The sequence below is a fragment of the Pipistrellus hanaki genome, assembly GCF_964339955.1.
Source record: "Pipistrellus hanaki genome assembly, chromosome: 2".
Lineage (NCBI taxonomy): Eukaryota > Metazoa > Chordata > Mammalia > Chiroptera > Vespertilionidae > Pipistrellus > Pipistrellus hanaki.
In genome coordinates this window covers 192420846-192443796 of record NC_140504.1, presented here as the reverse complement: position 1 = coordinate 192443796, position 22951 = coordinate 192420846, and the positions used below count along the sequence as shown (strand labels likewise).

General features: G+C 44.0%; 1 protein-coding gene across 4 annotated transcripts in view; it reads left to right on the top strand.

Moving 5' to 3' along the window:
* LOC311618095 (protein DDI1 homolog 2) overlaps positions 1-10788 on the top strand; it is a 37461-nt gene extending 26673 nt beyond the window's left edge. Inside the window, exons 7-9 of one of the 4 annotated variants that reach the window (XM_084875302.1) lie at positions 401-504; positions 2285-2477; positions 7710-10788. In XM_084875302.1, the coding sequence (XP_084731428.1) occupies positions 401-504; positions 2285-2477; positions 7710-9544 (2132 nt within the window). In that variant the 3' untranslated portion in view covers positions 9545-10788. Of the gene's footprint in view, positions 1-400; positions 505-2284; positions 2478-5048; positions 5112-5147; positions 7395-7587 lie in introns of those variants that run through there. The other 3 variants (XM_084875305.1, XM_084875303.1, XM_084875304.1) reach the window with 3 other exon arrangements.
* Positions 10789-22951: the final 12163 nt, after the last annotated feature.

Here is a 22951-nt window from a genome sequence, read left to right as displayed (position 1 = left end):
AAACACAGGCCTTGGTGTTGTCTCTGGTTCGGCAAATAGGAACTTGATAATCACAGGCAGCAATAAACAGTTTACTCTTTGGAGGCTAATTTAAAGGGTTTAGAGTGTGCAGATTTATTTCCCTCTAGAAAACCTTTTGTAAGTGTATAGGAAGTGAGTGGTTTATTGGAGGGATTGGTCCCTTTTTTTAATCCTCTTTGCCATCTGGTGCCTTCATTGGCTTTTAAACTGCTTATTAGTCTTACAGGATTTTCTTTTTATACTCCCCCTCTTTGCATGCTTTGCCTTGGTTTTGGCTGGTTGGGAGATGCCAGGCACAGAATGAAAGTTACATTTCCAAAGTCTGAGTCGGGCTTCTGAATAAAAATCGGTAACATGGTCTTTCCTTCACGGGCTTTAGCTCAGGTGCAGATCGAGGGCGATTTCCTGCCGTGCTCCTTCTCCATCCTTGAGGAGCAGCCCATGGACATGCTTCTGGGACTGGACATGCTGAAGCGGCACCAGGTACTCAGAGCTCCGCCTGCTTCTGCATTGGCCTTTGTATGTTCCGTGGTTATTCCTGCTTCACTCCCTGGGGCCGTGTGCACTGGAAAACTCAGAAGCATGGCTCTTAGAAGCTGAAAACGTCTTTAATTGATGATAGTGTCATACAGGTTTGAAATGATGTGTAAGGAGGAATAGAGTCTTTTGTGAAATCTCTGAATCTAAAAAACGTTGCAAACCAGTAGTTCTATTGCTAGCTTTACCCAGTGGCCAGATAAGTTTCTGTTGAACAAATACAAAAAATGTTTTAAATAAATGTTGAAGGCACACTTTCAAATTAAATGCCCATTGTATTTTGAAGTTATTTATTACTTGTTCTTACAAGTTAATGTCTTTCTAAAGCATGATACTTTGTAAAACACTGTGTAATATGAAATGAGAATTCTCGTGATCCGTCCCCAGTGTGTTAAATCTTCCCATCTGTTTTGATATTAACATGGGCTTTCGTTCCCTTGTGTAATGTGTAGTTTCTGATTAGAGCCCAAGTAATTTTTGGATGGGTTTGTAGGGAAGTGTGAGTACCGCACGGTGATGGTTGTATGCCAGTGCGAGTTTAGCAAGTTCCTTAGTATCTGGTCGAACGATCCTTGGGAAGAAGAGCTTCGGGATTAAGGGAGAAGCTGTAGCTATTGGGAATGGAAATGTTTAGTACAGAGAGGGATTTGTCACTGTATTCATTCGCGGTGATATTTATATTTCTACTCCAAAGCCTAATCGTGTGTGTAAAGATAAATAGCTTTCAGTGAAAAAGCAATTAGTGTCCACTGGGTAGTAAAATTTTTCACAACAAGATTTTATATCTAGCCAGTATTTTTGTCACTATTTAAAATTCTTTTAATACTGAATTCAGTGTGCAGACTTTTAAGTAGAAGGAATGAGTGAATGCATGTATAAATAAAACCTATTTTATTGTCGCTGTTTTTTCTTATTTTTTTTAGTTATGGTATAGACCCGTGGTCGGCATACTATGGCTCGTGAGCCACATGCAGCTCTTTGGCCCCGTGAGTGTGGTTCTTCCACAAAATACCACGGCCTGGGCAAGTCTATTTTGAAGAAGTGGCGTTAGAAGAAGTTTAAGTTTTAAAAATTTGGCTCTCAAAAGAAATTTCAATCGTTGTCCTGTTGATACTTGGCTCTGTTGATGAATGAGTTTGCCGACCACTGGCATAGACCATGATATCTCCAATTACAGATATAAAGCATATATGTAATTGCCCTGTGTTAGTTAATTATAAAAATACACAAAGAATGGAATAAATTAGAGTTTTATATAGATTGCCTTTCTTTTAGATCACTTTTGAGACCATTAGTGCACAGTTTAAATATAAGCTGTATATGTAAAAAAAAAAAAAAAAGTAAAACTATAAACAATACGTCTCCGTTTTATTTTAAAAAGTCACATGTTTGTAAAAGTAAAAGGTGGGGCCATTGGTTATGCCTGGTATTTTCCCAAATTTGCACAATGAACATGTCTTACATTTAAATTGAGAAGTGAATATATTGTGTTAGACAAATAAGTGTCAACTGTATTCTGTAGAGATTATTCTGCTATAAACTTCATTAAACAAATCTAAATTAACTGTCACCTAGGTTAAAGCTTAAATGCTTTTAGGCAAAGTTGTTTGGAACCATCTCTCTCTGTCCATGTTGCTCTTTGTGAATGAGTTTTAAATTCAGGATCATGATTTTCCTGCATGGTGTTTTATCTGCTATCATCTGTCTTTGGTTTCTTCCTCCGAAGTGTTCCATTGACCTCAAGAAAAACGTCCTCGTGATCGGCACCACAGGCTCCCAGACCACCTTCCTCCCCGAGGCAGAGCTACCCGAGTGTGCCCGGCTGGCCTACGGGGCCGGGCGGGAGGAGGCGCTGCGGCCGGAGGAGATCGCAGACCGAGAGTTAGCAGAAGCCCTTCAGAAGTCCGTACAGGATGCAGGTATTGCAGTGCCGGGCTCGCTCTTGAATGCGTAACCTCTCACTGGCAGTTGAGCTTTAGAGGGTAGGGACCTTTCCAGGTCGTGACCGGTCTCATCGTCCTGCCAGGTGTGTTTCTGTCCTCTTACCACCTTCTGTCTCTCAGCTCAGCAGACAAAACGTGGCGTTTCCAGGGCCAAGAACAGCCGTCCACGGCTCTGTGGAAGCAGAGTGGGAGCTGGTGGCTTGGGCACGTTTTGGTAGGCTTCCTGAACAACCTTGTATTTTTTTCCTAAAGAAAACTGTAACAGTAAGCAGGCACTTCCTTTTGCATCCAATGGTATCTCCCTGAAGATTTCCTTTCCTTTTTGTAGGCCCGTTTTCGTAGGCATTATCTCTGTGACTAAGCAGCCAAACCTTTTTTTATCGACTAAACGTGCTGCCACCAAAGGAACCAACAATGAGAAGCATCATTGAGCGTCAGTCAGCATATAGGATTATGCCGTCAGTGAGTTCACAGTAGTGAGCCAGTTGGAACAGGATGTGAGCTATTGAAATGAAGTCACCTAATATGTGTGTTTTTTCTAAGTCTGAATTGTTGTAGTCCATTTCAACCTAAAGTCCAAGCCAAGTTTCTGGGTAAAATGGAGGGGCATGGTTTTGCTGAAACCCATGAATAATTGACTGGGGTGCATTTTCTAGAAGCTGAAGAGAATTAACTTTTAACTTTGGGTTATTTTAAAGTCTTGAGTTATAATTATTCATCAGTGACTAGTATAACGTGTTGCATTTTTCAATATGGTGAAGTATATTGGATCTACAAGTTCAAGGACTAGCTTTCTTCTAAAGACAAAAAAGTTAAGAGCTTTAAAAATAAGCAGGCAGATTTGTCTGTCACTGGAGAACACCCAGTGGGTCAGCCTTGAACCTCCCTCCAATGGACATGGGTAGCAGATGGAGACTTCCGAGCTGGCCTTGTTCACAGTCTACCTTATGGTTCAGATTTACATACAGACTACAGTTTTAAATGTGACTTAAGTATTTTGTAGGAAAGGGAGGATTTTGAGCAACCATACAGAGAAAAAATTGTTTTGTTTTTTTTATCCTCACCCAAGGAAATGTTTTTATTGATTTGAGAGAGAGAGAGAGAAATCAATGTGAAAGTAAAACATTGATCAGTTGCATTCCCTGTGCACCCCTGCCCGGGATTGAACCCGAGACCTGAGTATGGCCCTGACCCAGAATCAACCCATACAACCTTTGGTGTACAGGATGACACTAACCAACTAGGCCACTGGGCCATCCAGCCAGGGCAAATTCAATTTTAATCTTACCTGCAAGGCAAAATTGAAAGAGATTGACATACCTACTTAGAATGTTTCACATTTTCTTAGTTAACTTGTCAGCTTAGTCATAATACTCTGTATTAATAAACCAGAAGAGCCGAAACCGGTTTGGCTCAGTGGATAGAGCGTTGGCCTGCGGACTAAAAGGTCCTGGGTTCGATTCCTGTCAAGGGCATGTACATTGGTTGCGGGCACATCCCCAGTAGGGGGTATGCAAGAGGCAGCTGATAGATGATTCTCTCATCGATGTTTCTAACTCTATCCCTTTCTCTTTCTCTCTGTAAAAAATCAATAAAATATATATTTTTTAAAATAAACGAATATATTATCATTTTGTGAAATCTCTGTCTTTGTCCCCATGGTTTTGGTGCTTTTATTTAAGAAACACTAGCTGATGGTAGCAGTGCTATCTAAACTAATAACAGTTACCTTCTTTGGGTAATTACCTTTTATTGAAAAGCTTAGGAGATTAAAATAGAAACCACAGATGTTTTCAGATAGTGAAGATGTATCCACTTTAAATGATTAAATGGAAATGGCTCTTTACCCATGATCTTTTGTGGCTGATGCGTATTGGCTTGTGCTGTGTGTAATGTTGAAGTAATGAGGTAATTCTACAACATGAGGTTCTATTTGTTTGAGACATTGACTTCCTAGTATCATCAAAGTTAAAACTCTGGACATAAAAGGTGAAAATATTTTTGCTAAAAACTGCTTCCTTGGCGGCTTCTCATTATCAAAATATTTATCTTTTCTCTGAAAAAATAATTCAGGGTAAGAGCTGTATCTGATCTGTTTTCTACAAACTGGTTAAAAGATAAAGAAGTTAAGTCAAGCTAGATAATCATGTTTGGTTTGTATTTCTTCTAAAAATAAGTCTCAACTGAGAAAGGAATTTGGAAAGTGACGTCATGTGTGTTCACTTACCCTGTACTCCATAGAGGATGTCCATGTCACGTAATTCAGTGCATGGGCCTACCTCTCTCACCTGTCTGACGTGTTTGCCCATGAATTTTCTGTGTGTAAATTAATTCTTTCCAAGTTCTAGTAAAAATCTGTTGAAGTGGACGCATTACTTTATGTATTGTGGGAGAATTCTTCTGATGTCCAAACTACGGAAACATTCCCCAGCTTTGACTGCCAGTTCCTGAGGTTAAAGATGGCCGAGGAATGGAGACTATAACCCGCATGCTGTGTGGTTTGCATTGTTAACCCGAGTTTGCTTGTCTGTTTCCTAATTCAAACAGAGCGTCAGAAGCCATGATGCATGTAGTGTGTGTGTACTGCAGCTGGAGTGGGCCCCAGACCAGGTATTTATAGACCCTGCCTAAGCTTTCCATCAGTTGTCTGTGGTCTCTATCTGCAGCAGTTTTGGAATTTCGCGTCCGTCATTCACCATCTCACCTTGTTGAATCTGGTTACAACCAGCCTGTATGTGTTTGTATGTTAGCATACATACACATCTAAACATAATTTCTTATTTAAAATTTTATCAATTATTAGAACAGTCCATGGGGGAAATCCCAGAAAAGCCGTGTCCATCTGACTGACCATTGTGACTGTCAAATCAAGAATGTCAGCCTCCCAGCCTTTTGTTGGATAGCTAGTCTGTTAGGGATTTCGTGAAAAACTGGCAGTTCTTTTTGCACATGGCTGCACACAGCTGCCTGGAGCTGTGGAGCGGTAGAAATTTTCATTCTGTTGAAGAAGAGATGGAAACAGGCCAGATGACTTGTGCAGGGTTACAGTCAGTAATAAAGGTGGGACTGGCGTTTTACACTCCCAGCAATAAGAGCTGAGACCCTGCTTTTGCCTCTCCCTGGCCGGACCGATTTCCCCGCCCTCCCTCTATTTCCCTGCAGTGTGTACGTGGCCGTTGTCAGCCTGAGCACATTGGCGGATATATCAAGAGGAGGAAAATCGGTCTTTTAAACTATCAACCTCGGACTTGATAGGGATTCGCAGGCTGGTTGTAATGAGATACATGGGACTTAATTTCTTCTTTTTCTTGAAAGGCTGGGTTAAAAGCAGGCATGGTGTAATTACTCTTAATATCCATTGTCCTCATCATCTTCTCCTATCTGATGGTTCTGACCCATCCTCCCCTGCATTTAGGACTTAGGCCAATGGAACTGACCCTCTCAGCTACAGGCGGACTGTATGCTGCTTTCATAGTGAGTACAAAATACACTCAGGCTCTGTTCACCTTGACCTCACCCGGTTGTTAAAATTGTTATCAGTTGCCCGAAGACCATTGTCATTCTGCCCCAGCCATGCTGTTGGCATGGATATTTCACTACAATGCGTCTTTCCTGTTCACAGTAACTCAACATTGAATCTTTTCAGAGTCAGCCTTAGAGATCGACAAGTAAAACTAATAACTGGTTTCAGACTCTAAGGGATATGGCTTGCACTGAGATAAATGCTGTTTTCCTGTTTGCCCCTAAACTATAAGAAAGACTGTTTCATTAGAAGCCTGTCACTCCCTGGCATAGTGCTTCATCGTCTCGTGCTGTTAACCAGTGTTGTGTCAGAATGATCTAGAGCCATTTGAACTGGAACCGCATTGCTTCATGACTTCTTAAGTCAAGATCAAGCCCCCACTTTGGACACTAACGATGAGCATGAAGCAACTGAGTTGCATCTGCCCTAATAGATTGTGTTGTGCAGTCATTTTGTTACCAGCCTTTGACTTTTGAAGATTGTGTGGTAACTGCATAGAAGACAGTTTTTAACTGATCAGTGGCAAAAAGAGAGCTGGAACCTATGTTTCATGACAGCATGTTCACACTGAGGTAATGTTGAACCCTGCCGCCTTGTGAGACTTGGTCAGAGCTACAATGGGTCTATCGTCATTGCCTATTGAAAACTCTCCCTCCAACTACCTCCACCCCTACTCCCTTGCCCTTAACATACTTAAATGTTCTTACTTAGTTCTACTATGTTCCTGTGATAAAAGTAACTGATAATCTTTTTATTTGGTAAGATAATTGGGACTTACATCTGTTTGGTCTCTAGCTTTACTTTTGTTCTCCCAATTAATGCTCACATAGTTTTATTATTTTGGGGAAGTTTGGATAAAAATAAATAAAATGTTTACCTTTCTGTCTTCTGGAGGTCCCCAAGCATTACATTCTTCTTTCTCTCTATAATTCCTGCTCTGACCCAGATGATATGCCTGGTTTAGACTTCTCATTTACAATCTCACTGAAAGTAGTTGGCATGAGAATTATTCTACTCGGAGAGCTTCAGAATTTGTAATGTGCTTAAGAATTACTGGAGGAGCTCATTGGAAATGCAAGTTCCTATGGTTTACTCCCAAGAAAGTGTCCCAGAGTCTGCGTGCTTAACAAACACCCCAGTGATTTTAGGACAAGTGGTGGAGAACGCACTGGGGAAAGAACTCACTAAGAGTAAAGGTACTGAAATGGCCTTCAGTCTTGAGCACAAACCAGCCATCATGTGTATGTTTATTAATGATACTTGAAATACTGGTTGCAGTATGCATCTCTTATTAGGAACATTCCTGCTCTTATTTTCATGCTGTGATGTTAAATTGTCTACCACAGTGGGAATGGTTCTTGTGCAAGTTTGTGAATATCCAGGGGTCTTCAAACTACGGCCCGCGAGCCACATGCAGCCCCCAGGGGAGTCTGATCCTGCCCGCCAGGTTTTTTGGGCAGTGAGCGCAGCCAAGGTGTTACAGTAGGAATTAGTAGTTCATATAGTCCGGCCCTCCAGCTCTCTGAGGGACCGTGATCTGGCCCCCACTTTAAAAAGTTTGAGGACCCCTGAAGCAAACCCAAGTTTAAGGACCTGTCCTATCGTGTTTAGATTTGTGTCCTCTGGTAATTTAGTGGCCTTCATAACCTGCTGATCTCTTTTCCTTTCCCTTTTGTTCCGTATAGAGAAAAGTGGTGAAGAAACTACCTCACTGGGAATGTCATCGTTACCAACTTCAGATGGATTTAACCATCCAACCCGTCCTTCAGGACAGAGTCCTGAGATTGGTAATCCCGCGGGTCTCGCTCACTCTGTCTCTGCTTCAGTCTGCCCCATCAAGCCCAGTGACCCAGACAGCATCGCACCGAACGCTGTGAAGGCCTCGAAGGCTACCACTGAATTCCAGATACCCTCTGAAAAAAAAGAGCATCTTCCTCTACAGGATCTCTCTGGTCCTGCTTCTCCAGCGGACTGGAGTCCGGCTATGCCCTGGCAGAATTCACCCGAGGAAGCCACTGCCGCAGATGATCTGGAGCCATCTCCTGCCGAAAGAAGCACCCAGAGCCTCAACTCCCCTCTCCACCCAACACAGGAAGAGTCTGTCACAGCGACTAGGATGCAAGAACCGCAGAGGTTTCTAGGTGAAAAGGGTTGGCATCCAGAATGTCAGACTCTGAGTCCGGTGAATGGCCTTCCGCAGCAGGAAGAACCAGGGGATGGACAGCATGAGGTTGTACAACAGAATGTGCCACGTGACCGAGAACATCTTTGTAACAAGGGGGACCTTGAACTTCTTGGAGAAAGGCAACAGAATCAACCAAAAAGTGTGGATATGGAAGCTGCGATGAAAGGAGACAGGCTGCGGCAGGATGTGGACCTCCCAGCTGTACAGAACAGTCTACCCTCGGGGTGCTCTGACTGCTCCAATTCAGAGACACTTATGGAAGTAGATGTAGTTGAACAGCCCCCACTCCCTGTGCTTAGTTCAGCAGGCGATCAGAATGCCATTGTCAAGAGCGTCAGTGCATCTGATCTCACCTTCGATAATCCCTTGATGGAAATGGAAACATCAAAATGCAACCCTTCGTCTGAAATCTTGAGTAGTTCCATTTCCGCTCAGAATTTACCGCGCCCAGAAAGCAATGTGGAAATGTCCGGAACAAATGAAGGCTGCGGGGATTGCTCCCCCGCCGCAGGTCTCTGTGGCAGTTGTCAGCCCTCTGTGGAGTCGGCAGAGGAATCTTGCTCCTCCATCACAGCAGCCTTGAAGGAACTTCAAGGACTTCTGGTCACTAGTAGCAAACCAGCTTCAGAAATCACATCTGAAGAAGTTATCTGTCAATCAGAAACAGTGACCGAGGGCCAAACAAGTCTGGGGGTCCTTTCTGAAGGATGGATCCAGAGTGAACAGTGTTCACAGGTCTCCTTTCATCAGGCCACATCTGTTTCCGTAAAGACAGAGAAATTAGTAGACACTTCAGCTGGCACCGGAATGGAAGATGTAGAAGATGCTAACTTCAGGGGTCCAGCTGATGGCCTAGCGGCTGACTCGGAAGGTGCCCCCCAGTCTGCAGAATCAGTAAATGAGAGCAGTTCTGTCATTCTAGCCTCAGCTAAAACGTCTAATCAATTACACTGCACCTTAGGTGTAGAAATTTCACCAAAACTTCTAGCAGGTGAGGAGGAGACACTCAAGCAGACTTCGGAGCAAACGAAGTCCTTGTCATCGGAGTTCATGTTGGTTAAAGATTTGGGTCCGGACACACAGAACCCGGTGACAGGTGGGCCTGAGACCAGAGAAGATGTCTGTCCTGAAGCTGAATTGGAGCCGCCTACCAGCTATCCGTCATCGGGTCCCTCCATCTTCCCACCGTTACTTTTCCCTGCGGCGGACATTGACCGGATTCTCCATGCCGGTTTTACCTTGCAGGAAGCTCTCGGGGCTTTGCAACAAGTTGGTGGAAACGCAGACCTTGCACTTCTTATTTTGCTAGCAAAGAACATTGTAGTTCCTACGTAACCATGGAAAAAGTGGGCTAGACCATACTCCATTCCCTTGGGGGGGAAAAAAAAAAGCTATTATACACACATACACACACTCACCACATATACAGCATATGTACTAGTAGTAACCTGCAAGCAGAATGTTGAGCCAGATTTTTTTTTTTTAAGATTTTCTTTTTCAGCCAAAGTAATTTATGATCTCTTGTCTGATGAATTTGTCTATTTGTTAAAATTTGGGCCTTTTTAAGTGTAATGTCAGTCTATGTATACAAAAGCGTTTTATTCTCATTAAGATGATGTATTCTGGAATAAAATCGATGGCTTTGTGTTTAGCATACCATTGTAGAATGAGAGTGAGTCTTTGAGAAGCAGAAGCCCTGAGAAATCCCACCACCCGTGCAGCTGAGAGCAGCTCGAGTCCACAGGCAAGGTGTGGCTTGTTGGTCCCGTTGTCCACTTACAGACTTTTGATCACATAGTTTGGGCATTCGGAATTCTATCCGTGCTCCGTGTATTATGACTCATCAGCTATAAAAGGGAAATGGAAGAATAATTGAATAATATTGCCTGGCGTGGTTTGTGGTTGGATTTGACATTGTAAAGGGATGAATCAGGAGGGTTTAAAATCTGAGTTACTTTGTACATCATAGGCTGCTGCATGGATCGCCACCTTGGATGGGGTATTGTAGGGGAATGGACAGAGTGGAACATGGTGCTACTCAGATTAAAAAAAAAAAAAAAAAAAAAAACAATCTGGAATTCCACTTGCATTGTCTTGGTGATGTTTCAAGAACTGTGAGTGAAAAATAGTGACCTGAACAGTGGGATTTACTAGCAATTGGGTTTGCTAGCACCTCACTGATCACACTTGAGCCCTCAATGACAAACTATGGTCTCGAGCTCAGCTAATGGGCTGATGGTCAGCAGTGTATTTCCTTTCTAAGTTCACCTTCTACTAGGAAGTTCTAAAGCTCAGTCTGAGCTGGGATCTGAGGGAACTAGTGAAGTGTGAACCATGCCGCTGGTTGGTCGTGGTGCTTGGAATGTTCTGTTGGGCGAGTGTGCTTCGTGGCGATAGAAATAAATAGTAATGGCAGTTTGTGACTCAAGTGGCCTCTTACTAGATGGTTGGTAGTGTATTCCATCCCCTTCTTTTCTCAGGAGTTTCTTTTATCAAACAAGATTCATCACATTGTGTTTTACCATGTCAGGTTCGAGTGGGGCGTAGTGTTTGTGGCCTTTTACTAGAAGAGGACTAGCCCTTGGAAGTCCCTGTCCTGTGGGCCCCCCTGTGCAGTAATCCTACTGGGTGGACACCTGCTCTCTTCTGTACCCAGAAGGAATCGGAAATCCTGTTTTATCGGAAAGAATTTTGAGCATGATAATTCCCAGTTCCAGGTTACAGTTTGCCATGTGTTTGAAACAGAACCTTTGAAATGGTGATTTGTGAACTTAGTGTTAAGTGATTTTGTCTAAAGTCTGACTCTCTTTAAAAGCTTGTTCTTTCCATCAAAATTCAATCAAAATGGAGGCTCATATCTCAGGAGTTTTTGAAATTTTAATTTGTGGCTACTTCAGGCATTTCTCTTATACCCTATTCCATCTTCTCTTGGCACGCTCTACCACTGAGCCAAACCGGTTTCAGCTAGGCTGTGCTGTGTTTTAGAAGACTTTAGTGATGGGACATCACCTAGATCCGTCACGATCCTCTGAAGCCAGAGTTGTGACAAGTTGTAGTTAACCAACCGTTTTTCAAGAGGGCGCGCAAAACAACAGGCAAGCCAGATTGTCTTCAAAATGTCCTTCAGACAGTCACGTGCCACAGACCCTTTCGCCCGCCCTACACCAAAGATGTGAGATGCTCTGGGAAACTGCTTGTAGGGTTTCTGCCAGCCACCTCCGAGAGCTGTGACCAATGGAGTGGTCAGCGCTGTGATTGGGGCAGATCGGTGGCAGTGCAAAGGGTTCCTTATATTTGCTTTGTGGGTGGTGATTGGGAATGTATTCAGAGTTTATAAATCTTTAGGGCCACAGAGTGGTGGGTGGGGTGGAGGAACTTCGAAATGACCAGAAGCCTGTGTGAGTGAAGATGGGCCTCATGTTCTGTGAGCAGGTGGCAGGCACCGCCCAGAGGCGTGGCCACTGTCTTCACTGTGTGGAGACGGGAATCAGTCCCAAAGGTGGAATATGGGAACTCAGTCCGGAAAAAGTTTCCTTGCAATAGCATTTAAGTGTGTGTGTTTATTATTAGGCCTGTAGGTGTCCATGTATTCTTGTTAGGAATACTTTGAGGGAACTTAACCCAAATATCCTTGTCCTTTTCCATCATTTATTTTCCAATGTACAGTTGCCTTTTATTTCTAAGATCTTATTTCCTGTCCATCGTGTGTTTTGTTTTGTTTTTAGGGAAGTTAAGTGGTTGATATTGTGAGGGTTCTGAGTCATTTGTGAGTTCAGAAGTTCTAGAGTGCGACACTAGTGAACCATCACTGGCAGTTTTTATTCTTTATCTAAAAATCAAATAAAACTGGAACTCCTCTGGTTGCCAGCAGAACTGGTGAGGGCCAGCCCGCCCTGTAATGGACTCTTTATCGGTGGCTCCTTCATTACCAGTCGTGGACAGTGGTCTGGTTCATGGTCACCTCCAGGGCTGGTCTGTTTATTCACCAGAGAGGAGGCGATTATTATGTATATAACTTCCGCATTTCTCCTTAAGCTGATTCCTGTGTGTAAGAATGTGTTTGGTGCTGAAACCGGTTTGGCTCAGTGGATAGAGCATCAGCCTGTGGACTGAAAGGTCCCGAGTTCGATTCCGGTCAAGGGCATGTATACCTTGGTTGCGGGCGCATCCCCAGTAGGGGGTGTGCAAGAGGCAGCTGATCGATGATTCTCTCTCATTGATGTTTCTAACTCTCTATCCCTCTCCCTCTCTGTAAAAAAAATCAATAAAATATTTTTAAAAATTAAAAAAAAAAAAAGATTGTGTTTGGTAACCAGATACCTATATTGACATTATAGATTCTGCCCATTGAAGGTGATAGTAATTATTTCCACTTGTCCCTGGTTAGGCCCCAGGCCAGTAGCCTTCATCCCAGAGTTTGGGCTTTAGCCATAAACGTAAAGATTACCAATTGCTTGAGAAGGGAACTGGATAGATGGTGAGTGTGTGTTAAGGCTATTTTGCCTTGCAGCCTATCCCACGTGTTTGTCCTCCAGCAAGAGGGTCGCATGAAAATGGAAAGATACATGAGGCTTCATGTCACTGGTTTCATTATAACCATTTCAAGTGGAATCTTGATTAGCACTTCTGTCTCTAGTAAAAACCATAAAAATGTTGGTTTACCCGCCAGCTCTTGTGTGTGCTTGACAAATATCCTATGGTTAACTTGACATAAATTAAAAAGCAAACAGTTTTCATATCTACAGATACAGTCTTCACCTATGGCTTTTACCCCCCCCCCCCCCCCCTGTATATAAAAAACAGCCTTGCAACTAAGTGGCAGGAATTGCAGTATTTTCTGATTTCTTTGTCTTACCTGTTTGACACATGCCCTGAGGGTAAACAGGATACTTGAACTGTCAAATATTCTAAAGTTGTTATGGCTGGTAACATCGGAAGAGAAGCTGAGCACAAATTCCAAAAAAATGTTTCTCCTTTGAATAAGGTGACTTAGTGTACTCTGTGGCTTTACTAGGAAAAACATTTCCCATTCCCATTCTAGAAGATGGCTGTTCCCTTTCGTGTTAGGAGTTCCAAAAAGTAAGGTGACCAGATCTTTCCAATCTTTCCAAAAATCGAGACTGTCCCGCCAAAAGCGGGACACCTTACCATAAAGTAAAAAGAGCTTTTCCTCTGAAAGAATTTCAATGCCAGTTCCTCTTAACAAAATAGGCCGAAAACATGTCCTTGAGGACGGGAAAGGTAAAACGAGTCCCGGTCCTCGGGGGGCCTCAGGAGGTGTCACTAGGCGTTCATTGCATAAACTGAAGAACCTCAGGTGAGCCTTTGATGTGCTTGATCCTCTCTTGAGCCTTAGTTTCTCCAAATGGCAGAGGCATCTCATTTTGGTGGGGACTGACAAGTATGGGGGCTCTATTGAGGGGCCTCCTGAAGATAAGGGCACACATGGGGTGGCCTGAGGCTCACCGTTCGTGTTCATTCAGAATCATCCTGCACCAGGTCATTTGGTGGAACTAACTGGAGAGAGAAGGTCTTCAGAAATCAGTTCATGCTGGAGCCAGGGGTGGGGGGAGTACAAGTAAATGGAAGATGTCCCTTGCATGCAGGGTAGAGAGATGATGGAGTGTGCTGTAGCATCCACCCCAGTCCCCCGAGCGTGGCTGCTCAGAACACGGACCATCGGGGCCAGCAGGATTAGAGGGCCCTGCAGGGCCTGCTGCTCTAAAGGAGCTGAGGGCAATGTGTGAACATGGGGGCCTAGGGCAGGACATGTAGCAGGCAAGGGTGTGGGGCCGGTGATAGGCAGAGTTTATAAGAGGATTCAAGGCTCTAGCAAACCTTTCTACAGGACAGCTCCATCAAAAGGACACTCTCAAACCCGTTTAAATGTCACCGCATGTGATCCTGCAGCATCCAGGGAGGATTTCTGGACTTTTTACTGCTAGTGATTCGGGTTTGCAGCGAGTTATGCGTTGGTGATCGGTAACCTAAACCCTCTGGGGGCTCCAAGGTGAGAGGCTGTAGCTGATACGTTTTAGGACACAATCTCAGAATTAAATCTGCAGAGAATGGTTCAAGGGTGTAGGAGTTAGAAAATATTTTTTGCCTAAAACTAAGCAAACTATGGAAGACCTGGAATGGAGGCATGTGAAATATAAACTTAGGGTAATGCTTATAGAAATATATCCCTTTAAATATGTACTATATGGTTTCATTAGCTGACTTGAGGAGGGGGCATCATGGGATTTTTTTTTCCTGGGAAATTCACGTCTAATGGGAAATATGCTGTTTACCAGGAGTTTGTTTTACACACAACCTTGAATGAATGTGTCTGTGGCTTAAAGTCAGGCAGGCCCTTACTGGTTTCCTGCTGGAGGCAGTCAGATTGGTTTATTTCTAAATTCCTCTGGTCTGAGATTACCTGATGCTGACCAGACTTCTCTATCCTTCCCCGAAGGCTCCCAGCTGATTTAATGCCACCATCTGTGACCTTGCCCTCTGAGTGATTGTATTTCCATTCTTTCTTCTTTTTATCATTCTTTTGAGATAGTTCTGGTGATAAACTCAGGGCAATTCAGCATACAAATTGCATTTGCCTTTTTCACTGCACCTCTGATGGAAGTTAATTTGCTCATTTTAATTCTAAATCTCATCTTCATGGCAAGTTGGGCCAGTGGCCTTTGCACTCCAGTTTTGTTTACCAGTTTCGTAGCCACATTTGGCAAATCTGAGCAAATAGAAATGGCTCTTTTCCCCCTTATTCGTTCTCGCTATTGCTCATGCTTTCCTGACTTTTCTTTACACTTGGAGACGACTGCATCTTACAGGAACTGGGCTGGTTGGCAAAATAGGCTTGCCAATAGCTCAGTCCCTCCCATAATGCTTTGGTTTTGAGAGTTGGGAAACTCTGAGGACTTAAGGGAACCAAACTCAGGAATCCCACAGTTGGCTGCGTTGTGCCATAGGGGCTGGGCATAGGACCAGTCTGTAGCTGAGCGAAGTAGATGCGTCTGGGTTTGAGTTGTGTCACGTAATGAAATGTAAGTCAGCCCTAAATAATCCAAACACTTTTTTCTTTTCTTTTTTTAATAGGAACTTTCTGAAGAAAAGTGGTGTGTAAAACATTTGATATTTAAGACAATAAAGTTTTTATCATAAAACTCTGGTTTGATCAATTCCTTTTCCATTGAGATGGTTACTTAATTTGAACCCCTGTCTTCTTATCTCCCTGTCCCTTTAAATAACTTCTACCCAGGCTCTGTGACTTGTCACGTGCCTGAAACCCAGAAGAAAGGGCATCTCCAGGCCATTAAAGTAACGTGCAGACAACCGCTGCAGGAGGGGCTGTTGTGTTCACAAGGTGTGCGCTGTGGCTCCACGTGGGTGGTTGATGCAAAGTAATAGAAACACGCGATGGGGTACTGTGGTTCGGGGCTGTCTCCAGAGCCGGGCTGCTTGGGTTTGAATTTCGGCTTTGCTACTTACTAGCTGTGTATCTGGGTAAGTAACCTAACCTTTCTGTGCCTCGGTTTCCTCTTCTGTAAAATAGGGACAATTGGAGGTCACAGGGATGAAACAATATGTATAAAGTCCTTAGAAAATTACTGGCACATTGTAAAGTGCTCATTAGGTATTAACTAGTATCCATTGCATCACGCGAGATTTGAGGATGCTAAAGGAAATTTCCGGAAGTCGGGCAACTCCAGGAGCCATGTGTGGGGAGGGAGGGCTCAATCACTAAGGGCCCTAGGCAACCAGGGTTCTGCCCTTTTCAGCTGTGTGGCTTCCAAGATGACTTTATACGCCCGGATGTAGCTGACCTACCAGGAAAAGAATGAGTTCACAGGCTGGAACTTGGTCGCATGGCCATGCCACATTGTACAGACTGGCCTTAGTTCTTCATCCACTATCTTCCTAAAACAGGCTGTGAGGGCTGATTGACTTGTGTGCTCGAGAAGATGAGTACAGTGTGGTCAGCCAGCAGTCCACCTTCACCTCAGCATGGACCACACAGCCTTTCTCCCAAGTGGAGTGTCCCATACCCCATCCCAGCATGCCACTGACCTCCGTCTAGAACAGAGGTTCCCAAACTTGTTTGTGCCGTAGACCCCTTGCCATGTTTTTCGGTTTTGGGTAGACCCCCTACTTACCTGATATTGATTTTTTTGTAAATTTCTAACTAGTGAAGTTTAGTGTTAAAATTTAATAAAAAATAATGTACCTACTTTTCTCCGGCATTCTCAAACAAAATAACACTGATTCACTATAATTTGTATGATAAACTACCAGTTTATATTTTCTTAAATATTTTCTCAGCACTTCCCTATTCAAGATTCAGGAAACGAATGAACGTATTTTTCTCACATTCATATTTATAGAGTGACGAATTGAACAAGTCGGTGCAAGTTCACGAAGCTTTGAGACAAAAATTGGCAAGAATGTTTACTGCGTGTATGCTTGTAACAAGATGATACTGGTATATCATTATGTGCAGGTTTTATCCTACAACTTACACAATTTTATAAACATATATAATAAATTTTTTACTTCATAGGTACTTTTATAAATAATTTATATGTTTTTATATTATAAGATAATATGATGTAAGTAAATAGGTACTATCAGTGTATGTTGAGATCCACTATCGTGGACCCCCATTTTCATTTCATGGACCCCCAAATTTTTTTTTCGCTGACGTAGACCCCTTGCAGGTTGTCATAGACCCCTGGGGGTCGATATAGACCACTTTGGGAATCACTGGTCTAGAATCTTCTGCGATGCCCTGTTCTCTTCCTTGAGGTCTCACTTGTGGCTTTTTAAGGTCTGACAAACAGCTGGAGATACCTTAACTGCCCCTACCCATATATAAGTGTTGGCATTGGGACAGACAGCTGCAGTAGAGATTCATAAAAGTGCTCAGTTATCAGCTTATACTGCATCCCTGCTCAGAGCTGGTGTGGGAATGGGACTAAGCTAGTATATCAATCCTTATCTGTGGCTTTTGTCCTTTAAAAACTTAGAGCTGGAGTGGGTTGGTTCCTCTTCTGCCTCAGGAATCTGAAGTGCCCCAAGCCCCAAATCCTCCACCCCCAACTGCTCCTCTCACCGTCCTCCCCGGAGAAGTGGCAGCTTCATCCTTCCGGTTGCTCACTCTTGACTACCTGCGCACCCTTCATCCAATCACCCTAAGTCTGTTGGCTCCACTTCAAAGTCTGTTCAAAATCTGATCCTTTCTAGAGCCCTGGTCCCAGGCAGACACCTCTCAGCGGGTTACTGCAGGAGGTCCCCCTGCTCTGCCCTTGTCTGCCTGTATTCCCTTAGGGCAGCTGCCAGCATGAGCTGGGACCTTCCAGAGAGTCCCTCTCAGAGTGAAAGCCACAGTCCTCCGTGCCTTTACCTCCTGCTTCCCTCCCTGTGCCTGAGCTTGACCTCACCATGACCTCACCGGCTCTCTCGGCCTCAGGACCTCTGTATTTGTCCCTTGTCTGGAATGCTCTTTACTCAGGCACCTCTTGCTTCCTTCAGGTCTTAACTCAAATGTCACCTCAGTAACGTCTTCTCTGGCTACTTTTTCTATAATTGTAGCCACCCACTCCTCTTTCTATGTCACTCCCCTTACTTTCCTCAGCAGTGACCCCACTACCCAACACCCTCTGCATGTCATTTCTGTACCTAGTTTATTGTCTCCCTCCCCCATTAAAACAAGGTCTGTGAGGGTAGGGATTTACATCTGTCCTTTCCACTGCTATATATATATCCCCAGTGCCTGATTTGTTTTGAATGAACAAATCCATGAACACCATTACACTGCCTCAGTTTCTCAGCTCAAAGGCCCTAAGGGTTGTACCATAAGTACAAAGGGGTTGTACAGTTCAGTTTGCAGGTTTTAGGGATTCCAGACTAGGATGACTGTTGAGTTTGAGTAATACAGGTGTGGTTTTTTTTTTTTTTTTTAATGTTTTTTTATTGATTTTAGAGAAGGGAGAGGAAGAGAGAAACAACAATGATGAGAAATATTGATCCAGCCCACAACCTGGACACATGCCCTGACCAGGAATTGAACCAGTGACCTCTTGGTTCCTGGGTCAATGCTCAATTGCTGAGCCACACCCCATTGGGCTAATGGATGATTTTTGTTTTGTTTTTAATATATTTTATTGATTTTTTACAGAGAGGAAGAGAGAGAAACATTGATGAGAGAGAAGCACCGATCAGCTGCCTCCTGCACACCTCCTACTGGGGATGTGCCCAAAATCAAGGTACATGCCCCTGACCGGAATCGAACCTGGGACCTTCCAGTCCGCAGACCAATGCTCTATCCACTGAGCCAAACTGGTTTCAGCTAATGTAGGTTTTAAAAGACATGACATTCTGAGGTAAGTTTGCAGGCATCTATGTGAAGTAGTACTTTATATTACATCCAAATATAAGACTAATTTGAAATATTAACAAACTCCACTTCTCTGCTAATGATTGTACAGACTGACTAGTTCTTCATCCACTCTCTTCCTAAAACAGAAAGGCCCAAATCAGGTACAAGGAGAAGCAGCCTTCTATTGGTTCCTGTTTTTTTATGGTCTTTTAATTCTGTAGATGGCTAAAAAAAATAAATAAATAAATAAATAAAAGTCTGCATCCCTTTGAGTTAAATAATTCATCAGAAGATATTAATTCAATAAACATTGAATCGTGTGCCAGATTGCAGGAACTGAGCAAAGATGCATATTCCCATGGACCTTACATGACAACGGTCTCTTTGAAGAATGATGACAAAAAAAATGCCAAGTAATAAATTCTATGATGAAAATTGAGTAGATTGGTTCGATGGAAGGAGCTAGGGACTACTTAATGTTGAGTAATCAATGAGAAGGTCTTCTGGGAAACTAACCTTTAACATTTGATTGCCAAGTGAGGATGTGGGATATTTACGTTAGGCTAGGCTGAGGGGAACAAAGAGACCTAACATTTCCAAAATTTATAACCACAAAAGTTTTGATCTTGCCTATGACAGTCCAAGACAAGTGTTCCTGATTGAGGGGCAGCTCTCCTCCACACAGTGATTCAGGGAACCAGGCTCTTCACATCCTATAAGTCCAACATCCTCTTTGCTTCATCCTACCTGGTAGGTAGAAGAAGAAACAGCATGGAGAAGCCCATTCTAGAAGTGGATCACTATTTCTGTTCATGCTGTGCTGGGGAGAACTTGATGGTAGAGTCTTGCTTACTGCTAAGGAGGCTGGGAATGTAGTCTAACACTACCTGACTACAGTACCATTGCTGTGGAGAGAGCAGATTTGGGTGAACAGCAAGAGGCCTCTTCAAAGGCCCTCAGATGTGTACACACTGGCATGTTTGAGAAACAAGGTTGGTGTGGACACCTATAGAAATTAGGACATGAGTCAGGGAGGGAGGGAGGCATCAGCTATGGCCTCAGAGGCCAGAGAGAAGCTTATGGATATCAGTCCAGATGCTATGACGAGAAGCTGTTGGAGGCTTTTAAGCCAGGAGGTTGGGTGATAGCCCAATGTTCACCAACCCCATCTTGCTGACTGGACAGTAATGAGGAAGGGACTGATGTTCATCCTATCTAATAAAAGAGTAATATGCAAATTGACTATCATTCCAACACACAAGATGGCTGTCCCCATGTGGACACAAGATGGCCAGAGGAGGGAATTTGGGGGGGCCCCAGGCCTGCAGAGGAGAGCAGTTGGGGGGGGACCAGGCCTGCAGGGGAGGGCAGTTAGGGGTGACCAGGCCTGCAGGGGAGGGCAGTTAGGGGCAAACAGTTAGGCATCAGACTGGCAGGGAATGGTTAAAGGGTGGCCAGGCTGGCAGGCAGAAGCAGTTAGGAGCAATCAGGAAGGCAGGCAGGCGAGCAGTTGGGAGTCAGCAGTCCTAGATTGTGAGAGGGATATACGACGACTACCTGAATCAGGCCTGAACGGGCAGTTGTACTTCCCTCGAGGGGTCCCAGATTGGAGAGGGTGCAGGCTGGGCTGAGAGACACGCCCCCATGCATAAATTTCATTCACTGAGCATCTAGTTTTTAAATAAAATCACCTGCCCTAGCTGGTTTGGCTCAGTGGACAGAGCGTCGGCCTGTGGACTCAAGGGTCCCAGGTTGATTCTGGTCCCAGGCATGTACCATGGTTGCAGGCACACATCCAGTGGGGAACGTGCAGGAGTCAGCTGATTGATGTTTCTCTCATTGATGTATCTGGCTCTCTATCCCTCTCCCTTCCTCCCTGTAAAAAAAGCAAAATATATTTTTAAATAAATAAAATAAAACCACCTAAAGTCCGGCAAACAAGGCTCAGTGGTTGAGCATCAACCTATGAACTAGGAGGTCAGGGTTCAATTCCAGGTCAGGGCATATGCTCAGATTGTGAGCTCAATCCCTAGTGTGGACGTGCAGGAAGCAGCTGATCAGTGATTCTCTCTCATCAATGATATTTCTATCTCTCCTCCCTTCCCCTTTCCCTTCCTCTCTGAAACCAATAAAAATATATTCTTTAAAAATAAAATCACCTAGCCGAGACCTGTTTGGCTCAGTGTATAGAGTGTCGGTCTGTGGACTGAAAGGTCCCGGGTTCGATTCCGGTCAATTGCATGTACATTGGTTGCAGGCACATCCACGGTGGGGGATGTGTAGGAGGCAGCTGGTCAATGTTTCTCTCTCATCGATGTTTCTAGCTCTCTATCCCTCTTCCTTCCTCTCTGTGGAAAATCAATAAAATATATATTTTTAAAAATAAATAAAATCACCTAGATTAAAGCTGTCTTGTTTGGGTTTACTCAGTCATAGAGCTGTAGATTGCACTTGCAGAACCACTGCTGTTAACGTACAACCAGCCCCTCCTACCTCCCTCTCTCAGGTGGTATCAGCTTCACAAGCCTGTTGGACAGGAAATATAGGGTGTCCCCAAAAAATGTATACCAACATTTGAATAATTATAGAGATGGTGTTTATTAAAATACATTTCAGCGCTAGTTGGTTTGGCTCAGTGGCTAGAACATCAGCCTGCGGACTGAAAGGTCCTGGGTTCGATTCTGGCCAAGGGCACATGCCTGGATTGCAGACTCTATCCCCAGTAGGAGCATGCAAGAGGCAGCCAATCAATGACTCTCTGTCATTTATGTTTCTAATCTCCCTCTCCCTTCCTCTCTGAAATCAAAAAAATATTTAAAAAAAAAATACATTTCATTGCCAAAACCGGTTTGGCTCAGTGGATAGAGCATCAGCCTACAGACTGAAGGGTCCCAGGTTCGATTTTGGTCAAGGGCATGTACCTTGGTTGTGGGCACATCCCCAGTAGGGAGTGTACAAGAGGCAGCTGATTAATGATTCTCATCGATGTTTCTAACTCTATCCCTCTCCCTTACTCTCTGTAAAAAATCAATAAAATATATATATTTAGCCAAAACCGGTTTGGCTCAGAGGTAGAGCGTCGGTCTGTGGACTTAAAGGTCCCGGGTTCGATTCCGGTCAAGGACATGTACGTTGGTTGTGGGCACATCCCCGGTGGGGTGTGTGCAGGAGGCGGCTGGTCGATGTTTCTCTCTCATCAATGTTTCTGGCTCTCTATCTCTCTCCCTTCCTCTCTGTAAAAAATCAATAAAATATATTAAAAAAAAAAAAAAAAATATATATATATATATATATATATATATATATATATATATATATATATTTAAAAAAAAAAAAAAAGAAAGAAAGAAAAAGAAAAGAGAGGAATTAGTCCCTTAAACCATCCTGCACTTTTTTTTATAGTCCTGTCCAATGACCTTTAAGGATGTGATAGGATGAAGGAGCCAGATAATTTTCTGTTTCCTCTGAGGCGTAACAAATCGTTGGAAAGAAGAGTAAAGGAGACCTGTGGGCCAGGGCTATGGTCTCTAGGATCTTGCCTTTCTTCCCAACCTCTTCCTTCAGCTGATGGAGTTTAGCAGTAGGAGGCTTAGGTGAGGACAAAACGAAATGGAGGAGGAAGAGGAAGAGGAGAAGAGGAACAACAACAACAGAAATCATTTTCCCTGTGTCACCCGCTGATTTGGAAACGAAGGCGGTGATTTGCTCGAGGCCCTCGCATGAGTCAGTCGGAGCTTCTGATTCCGATGCCTCAGAGTCTCGTGCCCTTCACATGTGATCAGCAAAGGGTTGTGCAATAAATGACTGGGCTTCAATTTTGAGTGCAAATGACTCCCAATAACAGGATTGACAGGCGTCCAGTTGTGGGTGTTTGTTTGTTTCTGAATCGCCTTGCTTTTGACGATTCCACGTTTAAGTTCTCGGCATGGGACATTTATCTGCAGATGAACACCCACACGGGGGCCCTCCCCTTTCCTGCAAAAGGTCTTGTGAGATCCAGACTTCCTTCTCCCACCCACTCTCATACCCATGCAAACCTTGGGGATGGATAGGCCTGGAGACTGTTGTAAACAGTTGATTGTGGCCAGACCCAGAGGAAAGCCATCACCTTCTCACACAGGATGCAGCCAAGCGAAGGTGTCAAGTGTCCGAGCACCTGACAGGAAGGTGGCGCCCCAAGGGGGCTTGCTTCCTAACAGTGGGATTACAGAGCTAGTTGGCACCACTCTGGGTTAATGGCTTCTCAGGAGCTGGGGCTGCATGCCACAGGTTGGGGCCTGTAGGCGCCCTAACACGGGCGGAGCAGGAAGGCGTGCACCCAAGCTATGAGACTGGTCATTCAAGCCGGCTTGCCTCTTCCTCTTCTTCCT